Source organism: Theropithecus gelada, chromosome 13, assembly GCF_003255815.1.
Source record: "Theropithecus gelada isolate Dixy chromosome 13, Tgel_1.0, whole genome shotgun sequence".
Taxonomy (NCBI): Eukaryota; Metazoa; Chordata; class Mammalia; order Primates; family Cercopithecidae; genus Theropithecus; species Theropithecus gelada.
Window position 1 is genome coordinate 75,924,508 of NC_037681.1, and position 14,515 is coordinate 75,939,022.

The 14,515-nt window shown below is 39.6% G+C and overlaps 1 protein-coding gene across 2 annotated transcripts in view; it reads right to left on the minus strand.

Moving 5' to 3' along the window:
* Nucleotides 1-14,515, minus strand: part of CLHC1 (clathrin heavy chain linker domain containing 1) — a 68,349-nt gene that overhangs the window by 29,498 nt on the left and 24,336 nt on the right. For both annotated transcript variants that reach the window (XM_025355016.1, XM_025355015.1), the window contains one exon: nucleotides 12,045-12,151. In XM_025355016.1, the coding sequence (XP_025210801.1) occupies nucleotides 12,045-12,151 (107 nt within the window). The remainder of the gene's footprint in view (nucleotides 1-12,044; nucleotides 12,152-14,515) is intronic.

Here is a 14,515-nt window from a genome sequence, read left to right on the forward strand (position 1 = left end):
GTGTTGAGAACACTTACACTCCACTCTCTTAGCAACTTTTTTTTTTTTTTTTTTTTTGAGATGGGGTATCATTCTGTTGCTGGTCTGGAGTACAGCGGTGTGATCATAGCTCACTGCAGCCTCAAACTCCTAGGCTCAAGCAATCCTCCTGCCTCAGCCTTCCAACTAGCTGGTACTACAGGTATGTGCCACCATGCTCAGCTATGCAATTTCCATTTTGCAGTATAGTATTATTAACTGTAGTGAACATGCTGTACATTTATCCTACATAACTCAAACTTTGTATCCTCTGACCAATATTTCCCTATTTCCCCCACCTACCCTGTCCTTAGTTACCACCATTCCACTCTCTGCTTCTATGAATTTGACTTTTTTGGATTCCACATATAAATGAGATCATGTACTATTTGTGTTTCTGTGCCTGGTTTAGTTCACTTAGTGTAATGTGCTCCAGGTTTATCCATATTGTTGTATTTGATGAAAGAAATTAAAGAAGACACAAATAAATGGAGAGATATACCATGCTATGAATTGGAAGAATTAATACTGTTAAAATATCCAGGAAGGCAGAGCAAGATGGCTGAATAGAAGCCTCCACTGATTGCCCTCCCCACAGGAACAACAAATTTAACTGTCCATATGGCTGGGCATGGTGGTTCACGCCTATAATCCCAGCACTTTGGGAGGCAGGCAGATCACCTGAGGTCAGGAATTCGAGACCAGCCTGGCCAACATGGTGAAACCCCATCTCTACTAAAAATACAAAAATTACCTAGGCATGGTGGCAGGCACTTATAATCCCAGCTACTGGGGAGTCTGAGGCAGGAGAATCACTTGAACCTGGGAGGCGGAGGATGCAGTGAGCCATCGCACCACTGCACTTCAGCCTGGGTGAGAGTGAGACTCTGTCTCAAAAACAAACAAACAAACAAACAAAAAACAAAAACAAAAAAACTATCTACACAAAAAAGCACCTTCATAAGAACCAAAAGTCAGTTGTGTAATCACAGCACCTCATTATACCTTCATGTTACTGAAAGAGGCACTGAAAAGGGTAGGAAAGACAGTACTGAACTGCCAACTCACCACTCCCCCATCCTTTGGCAGTGGCCATGTGCCATGGAGAACCTGTGCTTCGGGGAAGGAGAGTGCAGTGATTGTAGGAGTTTGCATTGGAACTCAGTTCTGCCCTTCCACAGTGGAAAGCGACATCAGGCAGAACTCAGCCAATTCTCATGTGGGAAGCAGTTAGACCAGCCCTAGCCAGAAGAGAATCATCTATCCCAGCAGGTTGGAATTTGAGTTCTGGCAAGCCTCACCACTACACCCTCAACTGCTTTGGGGTCCTAAATAAACTTGAAAGGCAGTCTATACCACAAGGACTGCAACTCCTAGGTAAGTACTAGTGCTGTGCTGGACTCACAGCCAGTGGACTTGGAGGGCATATTACCTAGTAAGAAATCAGATGATGTGACCGAAGGAGTGTTTGTGCCACCACTCCCCCAAACCAGGGAGTACAGCTCACAGCTGTGAAAGAGAGTCCTTCCTTCCACTTGAGAAGAGGAGATGGAAGAGTAGAGGACTTTGTCTTGCAATTTGGATGCCAGCTCAGCCATAATAGGATAGGAAACCAGGGAGAGTCATGAGGCCCCTATTCTAGGCCCCCCAAGCTCCTGGACAACATTTCTAGACACACACTGGTCAGAAGGGAAGCCACTGTCTTGAAAGGAAGGACCCAATCCTGGCAGGACTCATTACCTGATGACTAAACAGCCCTTGGACCCCGAATAATCAGAAGCAGTAGCCAGGTAGTACATGCTGTGTGCTTTGAGTAAGACTGAGATATACTGGCTTCAGGTGTGACCCAGCACATTCCCAGCTGTGATGGCTAGGAGGAGAGACTCCTTCTTCTTGAGAAAAGCAGAAGAGTAAAAAAGACTGTCTTGCAGCTTAGGTACCAGCTTGGCCATAGTGAGGTAGGGCACCAAGCAAGCTCTTGGGGTCCCCAGTTCCAGCACTTGGTTCTTGGACAGCATTTATGGACCTACCCTGAACCAGAGGGGAACCCACTGCCCAGAGGGGTGAGTTTCAGGACTGGTAGCATTCACCACTAGCTGACTGAAGAGCCTTTGGGTGAACATTGGTGGTAGCCTGGCAGTACTTCCTGTGGGCCTGTGGCAGTGGTATCCATAGGGAGAGACTCCTCTGCCTGTGGGAAGGAGAGGAAAAAATGGGAAGGACTTTGTGTTATGGTCTAGGTACAAGCTCAGCCACAATAGCATATAGTGCCAGGTAGATTCCTAAAGTTTCCAACTCTAAGCCCTGGCTCCCGAGGGTATCTCTGGAGCCACCCAGGCCCAGGGAACTTGCTACCATGGAGGGAAAAAAACAAGTCTGGATGGCTTCACCACCTGTTGATTGTAGAGCCCTGGGCCTTCAGCAAACTAGGAGGTAGCCATGTAGTGGTTACAGTGGGCCTTGGACAAGACCCAGTGCTGTGCTGGCTTCAGGTCTGACCTAGTATACTCCCAGAGCTGGTGACCACAGTGGTGCTAGTGTTCCACCCCTTCTCCAGCTCCAGGGAGCTCAGCACGGATCTGAGGCAGTCTAGCTCACAAGGACTGCAACTTGGAGAGACTCCATTTTGGGGGAGAAAGTAATGGAAAAGAACAAGAATTATCTGGCAATCCAGAGAATTCTTCTGGATCTTATCCAAAACCACAAAGGTGGTACCTCTAATGCAGATATGGTTGCAGTAACCAAAAACTTAGATCACAACACCCAAGTCTCCTTGAATATCTGGAAAGCCTTCCCAAAAAGGACGGGTACAAACAAGCTCAGACTGAAGACTACAATAAATACCCAATTCTTCAATGCCCAGAAACAGATAAACATCCACAAGCACCAAGACCAACCAGGAAAACATGATCTTACCAAACGAACTAAATAAGGTAACAGGGACCAATCTCAGAAAGACAAAGTTATGTGACCTTTCAGGCAGAGAATTCAAAATAGCTGTTTTGAGGAAACTCAACAAAATTTAAGATAACACAGACAAGGAATCCAGAATTCTATCAGATAAATTTAACAAAGAGATTGAAATAATTAAAAAGAGACAAGCATAAATTCTGGAGTTGAAAAATGTAATTGACATGCTGAAGAATGCATCAAAGTCTCTTAGCAGCAGAATTAATCAAGCAGAAGATTAGTGATCTTGAAGTCAGACTATCTGAAAATACACAGTGAGAGGAGACAAAAGAAAAAAGAATAAATAAGAATAAGGCACATATTCAAGATCTAGAAAATAACCTCAAAAGTGCAAATCAAGGAGGTATTGGTCTTAAAGAGGAGGTAGAAAGAGAGAGATGGGGTAGAAAGTTTATTCAAAGGGATAACACCTGGCCGGGTGCGGTGGCTCACACCTGTAATCCCAACACTTTGGGAGGCCGAGGAGGGCGGATCACCTGAGGTCAGGAGTGTGAGACAAGCTGGGCCAACATGGCAAAACCAAGTCTCTACTAAAAAATACAAAAATCAGCTGGGTGTGGTGGTGCACCTGTAGTTTCAGCTACTCAGGAGGCTGAGCCAGAAGAATTGCTTGAACCCAGGAGGCAGAGGTTGCAGTGAGCTGAGATCATGCCACTGCACTCGAGCCTGGGTGACAGAGCGTGACTCTGTCTCAAAAAATCCAAAAGAAACAAAAGGGATAATACCAGAGAACTTTCCAAACCTAGAGAAAGCTATCATTATTCAAGTACAAGAGGTTATAGAACACCAAGCAGATGTAACCCAAAGAAGACTACCTCAAGGCATTTAATAATCAAACTCCCAAAGGTCAAGGATAAAGAAAAGATCCTAAAAGCAGCAAGAGAAAATAAATGACATACAATGGAGTTCCAATATGTCTGGCAGCAGACATTTTAGTGGAAACCTCTCAGGCCAGGAGAGAGTGGCAGGACATGTTTAAAGTGTTGAAGAAAAAAAACCGTTTACCCTAGAATAATGTATCTGGCAAAAAATATCCTTCAAACATGAAAGAGAAATAAAGACTACCCCAGACAAACAAGCTGAGAGATTTCATCAACATCATACTTGTCCCTTAAGAAATGCTGAGGTGGCCAGGTGCAGTGGCTCACACCTGTATTCCAGCACCTTGGGAGGCTGAGGCGGGAGCATTGCCTGAGCTCAGTAGTTCGCAACCAGCCTGGGCAACATGGTGAAACCCCATCTCTACTAAAATACAAAAAAACTAGCTGGATGTGCCAATGTGCACCTGTAGTCCCACCTATTTGGGAGGCTGAAGCAGGAGAACTGCTTGAACCCAGAAGGTGGAGGTTGCAGTGAGCCGAGATCATGCCACTGCACTCCAGCCTGGACAACAGAGCGAGACTCCATCTCAAAAACAAAAGGAAGAAGGAAAAAAAGAAATGCTGAGGGGAGTACTTCAATTAGAAAGAAAAGGATATTAATGAGCAATAAGAAAGTATCTAAAGGTACAAAACTCACTGGTAATAGTAAGTTCACACAAAAAAGACAGTATTATAACACTGTAATTGTGTGTAAATTACTCATATCTTAAGTAGAAAGTCTAAAAGATGAACTGATCAAAAATAATTACTATAAAAACTTTTTAAAGACATTGACAATACAATAAGAAATAAATAGAAACAACAAAAAAATTAAAAAGCTAGGGGACAAAGTGTAGAGTTTTTATTAGTTTTCTCTTTGTTTCTTTGTTACTTTTTTGTTTGTTTATGCAATCAGTGTTAAGTTGTCATCAGTTTACAATAATGGGTTATAAGATATTATTTGCAAGTCTCATGATAACCTCAAATCAAAAAACATACAATGGACACTCAAAAAATAAGAAGCAAGAAATTCAAACATACCACCAGAAAAAATCATCTTCACTAAAAGAAAGTCAGAAAGGAAGAGAAGACCATAAAACAACCAGAAAATAACAAAATGACAGGAGTGAGTCCTTACTTAACAATATCAAGTGAATGTTAACAGACTAAACTTTCCAATCAAAAGACATAGGGTGGGCCAGACACAGTGGCTCACATCTGTAATCTCAGCACTTTGGGAGGCCAAGGCAGGAGGATCACCCGAACCCAGGAGTTCATGGCCAGCCCAGGCAACATGGCGAGATCCTGTCTCCACAAAAATTTTAAAAATTAGCCAAGTGTGGTGGTGCATGCCTGTGGTCCTAGCTACTTGAGAGGGTGAGATGGTAGGATCACTTGAGCCCAGGAGGTTGAGACTGAAGTGTGCTGTGTTTACACCACTGCACTAAAGCCTGGGTGACAGAAAAAGATTGTCTTAAAAAAAAAAAAAAAAAGTGATTGATGGATAAAAAAAAAAAGACCCAATGATCTGTTGCTTACAAGAAACACTTCATCTTTAAAGACACATATAAACTGAAAATAAAGGAATGGAAAAAGATATTCCATGCAAATGGAAACCAAAAAAGAGCAGGAGTAGACAAAATAGATTTCAAGATAAAAACGATAAAAATAGACAAAGAAAGTCATTATATAATGATAAAGGGTTAAATTCAACAAGAGGACCTCTTGTTGAATTGCATATATATTCAACCATTATAAATATATATGCCCCTAACACTGGAGCACCCAGCTACATAAAGCAAATGTTATTACAGCTAAAGAGAGAAATAGACCCCAATACAATACTAGTTGAAGACTTCAACACCCTCACTTTCAGCATTGGACAGATCATCAAGACAGAAAATCAATGCAGAATCATCAGACTTAATCTGCACTATAGACAAAATGGACCTAATAGATATTTACAGAACATATCACCCAACAGCTGAAAAATACACATTCTTCTTCTTAGCACATGGATCATTCTCAAGGAAAGATCATATGTTAGTCCACAAAGCAAGTATTAAAACATTCAAAAAATTGAAATAATATCAAGCATCTTCTCTGATCACAGTGAAATAAAACTAGAAATCAATAATAAGAGGAATTTTTGAAACTATACAAATATGGAAACTAAACAATATGCTCCTGAGTGACCAGTGGCTCAATGAAGAGATTAAGAAAGAAATTTAAAGATTTCTTGAAACAAACAACAATGGAAACACAACCTACCAAAACCTATGGGATAACAATGAAAGCCGTACTAAGAAAAAAGTTTATAGCTATAAGTGCTTACATCAAAAAAGAAGAAAAACTTCAAATAAACACCCTAATGATGCATCTTAAAGAACCAGAAAAGCAAAAGCAAACCAAACCCAAAGTTTTTAGAAGAAAAGAAACAATAAAGATCAGAGCAGAAATAAATGAAATTGAAATGATGAAAACAATTATAAAAATCAATGAAGAGTTTTTAAAAAAAAGTCAACAAACCCTTAGTCAAACTGAGTAAGATAAAAAGAGAGAAGACCCGAATAAATAAAATCAGAGATGAAAAAGGAGATGTTACAATCAATACCACAGAAATTCAAAGGAGCATTATAGGTTACTATGAGCAACTATATGCCAATAAATTGGAAAACCTAGAAGAAATGAATAAATTCTTAGACACATACAACCCACCAATACTGAACCATGAAGAAATCCAAAACCTGAACAGACCAATAAGTAATGAGACTGAAGCTATAATATAAAGTTTCCCAGAAAAGAAAAGCCCAGGACCTGATGGCTTTACTACTGACTCTACCAAACATCTAAAAAAGAACTAATACGAATCCTACTCAAGCTATTCCAAAAAATAGAGGCAGAGGAAATACTTCTAAACTCATTCTACAAGGCCAGTATTACCCTAATACGAAAACCAGACAAAGATATATCAAAAAAGAAAACTGCATGTCAATAATTCTGATAAACATTGATGCAAAAATCATCAACAAAATACTAGTAAACCAAATCCAATAACACATTAAAAAAATCATTCATCATGACCAAGTGGGATTTATCCTGGGGATGCAAGGATGGTTCAACATACAGAAATGAATCAATGTAATGTATCATATATCAACAGAATGAAGGACAAAAATGATATGATAATTTCAAGTGATGCTGAAAAAGCATTTAATAAAATTCAACATCCTTCATGATAAAACCCATAAAAATATCTGGGGATAGAAGGAATATATCTCAACATAATAAAAGCCATATATGACAGAACCACAGCTAGAATCATACTGAATGGGAGGAAACTGAAAGCCCTTCCTGTAAGATCTGGAACACAACAAAGATGCCCACTTTCACCACTGGTATTCAACATAGTACTGAAAGTCCTACTTAGAGCAATCAGACAAGAAAAAGAAATAAAGGGCATCCAAATTGGAAAGGAAGAAGTTAAATTATCTTTGTTTTCTGATGACATAACCTTATATTTGAAAAAAAATCTAGCCAGGCACGGTGGCTCATGCCTGTAATCCCACTACTTTGGAAGGCCAAGGCATGTGAATCACCTGAGGTCAAGAGTTTGAGACCAGCCTGACCAACATGGTGAAACCCTGTCTCTACTAAAAATACAAAAATTAGCTGGGCGTGGTGGCAGGTGCCTGTAATCCCAGTTACTCGGGAGGCTGAGGCAGGTGAATGCTTGAACCCAGGAGGCGGAGGTTGCAGTGAGCTGAGATTGCACCATTGCACTCCAGCCTGGGGGACAAGAGCAAGACTTCATCTCAAAAAAAAAAAAGTGAAAGAAAAAAATCTAGAGACTCCACCAAAAAACTATTAGAGGCCAAGCGTGGTGGCTAATGCCTGTAATCCCAACACTTTGGGAGGACAAGGCAGGCCAATCACTTGAGGTCAGGAGTTCAAGACCAGACTGGCCAACATGGCAAAACTCCGTCTCTACTAATAATACAAAAAAATTAGTTGGGCCTGGCGGTATGCGCCCATTGTCCCAGTGACTCAGGAGGCTGAGGCAGGAGAATCACTTGAACCTGGAGGCGGAGGTTGCAGTGAGCTGAGATTGCACCACTGCATTCCAGCCTGTGTGATGGAGTGAGACTCTGTCTCCAAAAAAAAAACCTATGAGAACTGATAAACTCAGTAAAGTTGAAAGATACAAAATCAACATATAAAAATCATTGCATTTCTATATGCCAACAACAAACAATCTGAAAAGGAAATTTTAAAAAGTAATCCTGCTTATCATAGCCACAAATTAAATACCTAGAATTAACCAAAGCATTGAAAGAGATCTATAATTAAAACTATAAAACATTGATGAAAGAAATTGAAGAGGACACACAAAAAATGGAAAGATATTCCATGTTCATGGATTGGAAGAATCAGTACTGTTAAAATATCTATACTACCCAAAGCAATCTACAGATTTAATGCAATCCCTATCAAAATACCATGAAGTTCTTCACAGAAATAGAAGAAACAACCCCCAAAATTATATGGAACCACAAAGACCCAGAATAGCCAAAAACCATCCTAAGCAAAAAGAACAAAACTGGAGGAATCACATTAGCTAACTTCAAATTATACTACAGAGCTATAGTAACCAAAACAGCATGGTAATGGAATAAAAACAGATGCACAGACCAATGGAACAGAATAGAGAACCCAGAAACAAATCCACCCACCTATAATGAACTCACTTTTGACAAACATGCCAAGAACATACACTGGGGAAAAGACAGTCTTTTCAGTAAATGGTGGCAGGAAAACTGAATATCCATATGCAGAAAAATGAAACTAGGCCCCTATCTCTTGTCATATAAAACAATCAAATCAAAATGGATTAAAGATTTAAATCTAAGACCTCAAATTATGAAACCACTACAAGAAAACATTGGGGAAATTCTCTAGGACATTGGTCTGGGTAAAAATTTCTGGCATAATACTCCACAAGCACAGGCAATTGAAGAAAAAAACGGACAAATGGGATCACATCAAGGTAAAACGCTTCTGCACAGAAAGGATACAATCAACAAAGTGAAGAGACAACCCACAGAATGGGAGAAAATATGTGCAAACTACCCATCTAACAAGGAATTAATAACCAGAATACATAAGGGACTCAAACAATTCCATAGGAAAAAAATCTAATAATCTGATTAAAAATAGGCAAAAGATGGCCAGGCACGGTGGCTCATGCCTGTAATCCCAGCACTTTGGGAGGCCAAGGTGGGTGGATCACCTAAGGTTGGGAGTTCGAGACCAACCTGACCAACATGGTAAAACCCCATCTCCACTAAAAATACAAAATTAGCCAGGCGTGGTGGCGCATGCTTGTAATCCCAGTTACTAGGGAGGTTGAGGTAGGAGAACCACTTGAACCCGGGAGGCAGAGGTTGCGGTGAGCTGAGATCGTGCCATTGCATTCCAGCCTGGGCAACAAGAGAGAAACTCTGTCAAAAACAAAACAAAACAAAACACTTGATCATTAAAAAGTCAGTAAACAACAGGTGCTGGAGAGGATGTGGAGAAATAGGAAGACTTTTACACTGTTGGTGGGACTATAAACTAGTCAACCATTGTGGAAAACAGTGTGGCGATTCCTCAAGGATCTAGAACTAGAAATACCATTTGACCCAGCTATCCCATTACTGGATATATACCCAAAGGATTATAAATCGTGCTGCTATAAAGACACATGCACATGTATGTTTACTGCGGCACTATTCACAATAGCAAAGACTTGGAACCAACCCAAATGTTCATCAATGATAGACTGGATTAAGAAAATGTGGCACATATACACCATAGAATACTATGCAGCCATAAAAAAAGATGAGTTCATGTCCTTTGTAGGGACATGGATGAAGCTGGAAACCATCATTCTCAGCAAACTATCGCAAAGACAAAAAAACCAAACACTGCATGTTCTCACTCATAGGTGGGAATTGAACAACAAGAACACTTCGACACAGGAAGGGGAACATCACTGTTGTGGGGTCGGGGGAGTGGGGAGGGATAGCATTAGGAGATATACCTAATGTAAATGACGAGTTAATGGGTGCAGCACACCAACATGGCACATATATACATATGTAACAAACCTGCACATTGTGCAGATGTACCCTAGAACTTAAAGTATAATAAAAAAAATTTTTTTTAATTAAAAAAAGGGTAAAATAAATGGCAAAAGATTTGAATAGACATTTCTCAAAAGAAGACATACAAATGGCAAACAGGCATATGAAAAGGTGCTCCACATCACTGATCATTAGAGACATGCAAATCAAAACTACAGTGAGATATCACCTCAGCCCAGTTAAAACAGCTTTTACCCAAGAGTCAGGCAATAAGAAATGCTGGCAATGATGTGGAGCAAAGGGAACCCCTGTATACTGTTGGTGGAAATGTAAATTAGTACAACCACTATGGAAAACAGTTTGGAGGTTCCTCAAAAAGCGAAAAATTGGGCTACCATATGATTCAGCAATCTTATGATTAATGCAACGCTATTCACAATATCCAAGATTTGGAAGCAACCTAAGTGTCCATCAACAGACAAATGGATAAAGAAAATGTGGTATGTATAGGCAATGGAGTACTATTTAGTCATAAAAAAGAATAAGATCCTATCATTTGCAACAACATGGATGGAACTGGTGGTCATTATGTTAAGTGAAATAAGCCAGGCACTGAAAGACAAACCTCACATGCTCTCATTTATTTGTGGAGTTAAAAATAAAAACAATTGAACTCATGAACATAGTAGACGGATGGTTACCAGAGGCTATGAAGGGTAGTAGGAGAGTTGGGTGGGGGAGGTGGGGCTATTTAATGGGTTAAAAAAATAGTTAAATTGTTAAAATGGCCATACTGCCCAAAGCAGAGAAATCTACAAAGCAGGGAACTACAAAACCACAATGACATTCCATCTTACACCAATCAGAATGGCTATTAATAAAAAGTCAAAAAACAACAGATGTTGGAGAGGATGTGGAGAAAAGGGAATGCTTATACATTTTTAGTGGGAATGTAAATTAGTACAATTTCTATGGAATACAGTATGGAAATTTCTCAAAGAGCTAAAAATAGAACTACCATTCAATCCAGCAATTCCACTACTGGGTATCTACCCAAAGGAAAAGAAACCATTATATGAAAAAGACACCTGCACTCGTTATGTTTATCATAGCACTATTCACAATAGCAAAGTCAGAGAATCAACCTAAGTGTCCATCAAGGGATGACTGGATAAAGAAAACAGATACACACACAGAAACACACACACACCACCGAACACTACTCAGCCATAAAATAAAACTGAATGCCATTATCCTAAGTAAAATAACTTACGACGAGAAAAGGATGAGAGAACTAGGAAGTAGTGGGAAGAGAGGGATACTGAGGGGCATGAGGGAACTTTTGAGTGATAATCTCATGGGTGTATGCATATGTCAAAGGTTATCAAATTGAGCCGGGCGCGATGGCTCATGCCTGTAATCCCAGTACTTTGGGAGGCCAAAGTGGGCAGATTGCCTAAGGTCAGGAGTTTGAGACCAGACTGGCCAACATGGTGAAACCCTGTCTCAACTAAAAGTACAAAAAATTTAGCTGGTTGTGGTGGCACACACCTGTAATCCCAGCTATTCGGGAGGCTGAGGCGGGAGAATCACTTGAGCCCGGGAGGCAGAAGTGGCAGTGAGCCAAGATTGCACACTGCACTCCAGCCTGGACGATAAGAGTGAAACTCTGTCTCACACACAAAAAAAACAAACAAAAAAAACAACTTACCAAATTGTGTACTTTAATATGTACAATTTGTTGTATTATGTCAATTTACCACAAGGAAGCTGTGTTTTAAAATAATACGGAGCAAATTTGACAAAATATTAACATTTATTAAATCTTGACAGTGAGTACGTTGGTGTTAATGTTTCTCCATACTTTTCTATATACTTAAAATCGTTCATAATATAATTTAGAAAATCTAATCAAACCCCTAATGTTACTGCTAAGCAAACTGAGTAAATGGTAGAGAGAGGGCTGGGGCCTAGACCTCTAGACTCCCAGTTTAATGCTTTTTTCATTTTATGAGAGAAAAAGTAGTAAATTTACATACATATATAAGGTTCAGAGAGAAATGCTTACCCTTAAATGTATTCATTGTGCCAATGTTTCGAAGAATTCTTCTAGGACTGTTTGCTGCATAACAAGCTGCCTTTTCATATTCACCAAGTGAGATTAACTCATTAAATCTATAGGCATCACATTTTATAATGTGTTATAATGACACAAAAAGAGAAAAAACTGATTAGAAATGTTTAATACAGACCAAATATAGTGGCATAAAGATATGGAAAAACAAAAAGGAATTCTAATAAACTGTAACTAGAATCATTCACCCTGTAAGATGTTCTCTGAAATCTTTCTCTAATATTCTGTTGGGTTTTTTTTAAGTCTCAGAATAAAACTCCCACCTGCTAGCTAACTTTGAACATGATCCTAAACTTTATTCCTATAGCACTTACAGCAAGCCATAGAGAATGGAAGAAAGAACTTGAATTTATTATGAACTCAGATTTTTTTCCCCGCATATCATTTCCACATGAAAAAGTACTGGTATCAGAGGAAAGAAGGGCAATCTACTTAGAAATGCCACCTGAAGGAAATACTAATTGAAGACAGAAGCTGCTAAATTGGGCTGGGCGTGGTGGCTTACGCCTGTAATCCCAGCACTTTGGGAGGCTGAGGCGGAGGGGATCATGAGGTCAGGAGATCGAGACCATCCTGGCTAACATGGTGAAACCCCGTCTCTACTAAAAACATTAAAAAAAAAAAAAATTAGCCAGGTATGGTGGCATGTGCCTGTAGTTCCATCTGCTCAGGAGGCTGAGGCAGGAGAATCACTTGAACCCAGGAGGCGGAGCTTGCAGTGAGCCGAGATTGCGCCACTGCACTCCAGCCTGGGCCACAGAGCTAGACACCATCTCAAAAAAAAAAAAAAAAAAAAAGAAGCTGCCAAATTGGAGATCAAGAGGTGTCCTTGGTATTCAGAAGCCTATGTTGTTCTGCCAGGCAACAGGCTCCCAGTCAAAGATTAACACAAGAAGGAAAGATAATAGTTAAGATAACTTAAGCCTCTACTCCTCTTCCTATGGCTAAAGGTCTTCAAATCAGTCCTTACCTCACAATTAATAAAACTAGGATAAACAGAAGTTACATAGTGCTGCAAATGAATGTAGAGCCCCAGGCGGAAAACCTACTAAAGTAATATTAAGCAAAATACATAAAACTTTCAATCTCAATGAGGGTTTTTCTCTCATATCAAACTGTCAGACTTAGAGAAGCATTACAGTGTAAGGAAATAACATGAGCTTTTGTGCTCTCCCCAAAATTATCTTTACCCCCTTCTTTTTACCATACCAACCTTCCAATTAACAGTCGAAAACTGTTTAACATATAAAGACCAGGAATATTACATATGTTCATTACAGATAAGCCTTATAGCCTGTGAATTAACCTCTTAAAGAATATAGTCTTACTATGTATTAAAAATGTTTAAAAATGCACGTGCATGTTAAACACCAAGGGAGCAGCTGTGTGGGGAAAAAAGGAGGGAAAAGGAATTGAAGACAGGAGGAATGATACACAGCGGGATGTTAACTATAACAAACTTCTACAAAAACAGCTGAAGCAAATACTGCAAAATGTTAACTTCTTGCTAAATTGGTACACAGAACAACATTTTGTTAATGTTATTCTCTGTATTTTTATGAATACTTGAAAAGATTTGATAAAAGTAATATTTGATAAAAAGTAAACAAAGTATAAAAAAGGATACAGTCTTAAATCTCTTTAATCTTCTATTATATACTATATATAATAACTTAAGTATTAGGGAGAAATATGCCTTCTTAATAAGTCATGGGATAGAAATAATGAGAAAGAAAGGACTGAATTGGCTAGAATAATCTGAATCAGGAAGACATTCTCAAAAACATTTTGTAACATCAGGTTGATAGTTAGGAAATATAAGAAAAATACAGGCTGAGATTCCCTTATCCTAAATGCTTGGGACCAGAAATGTTTTGGATTTCAGATTTTTTCATATTTTAGAATATATGCATATACATAATGAGATATCTTGGGGATGAGACCCAAGTCTAAACACAAAATTTATTTATTTATTTATTTATTTATTTATTTATTTATTTTTTTTGAGACGGAGTCTCGCTGTCGCCCAGACTGGAGTGCAGTGGCCGGATCTCAGCTCACTGCAAGCTCCGCCTCCTGGGTTCACGCCATTCTCCTGCCTCAGCCTCCCGAGTAGCTGGGACCACAGGCGCCCGCCACGCCGCCCGGCTAATTTTTTGTATTTTTTAGTAGAGACGGGGTTTCACTGTGTTAGCCAGCATGGTCTCGATCTCCTGACCTCGTGATCCGCCCGTCTCGGCCTCCCAAAGTGCTGGGATTACAGGCTTGAGCCACCGCGCCCGGCCGAAATTTATATTTCATATATACCATATACACAGGGCCTGAAGGTAATTTTGTGTAATACTTTTTTTTTTTTTTTTTTTGAGTCTTGCACCATTGCTTGGGCTAGAGTGTGCAGTGGCACA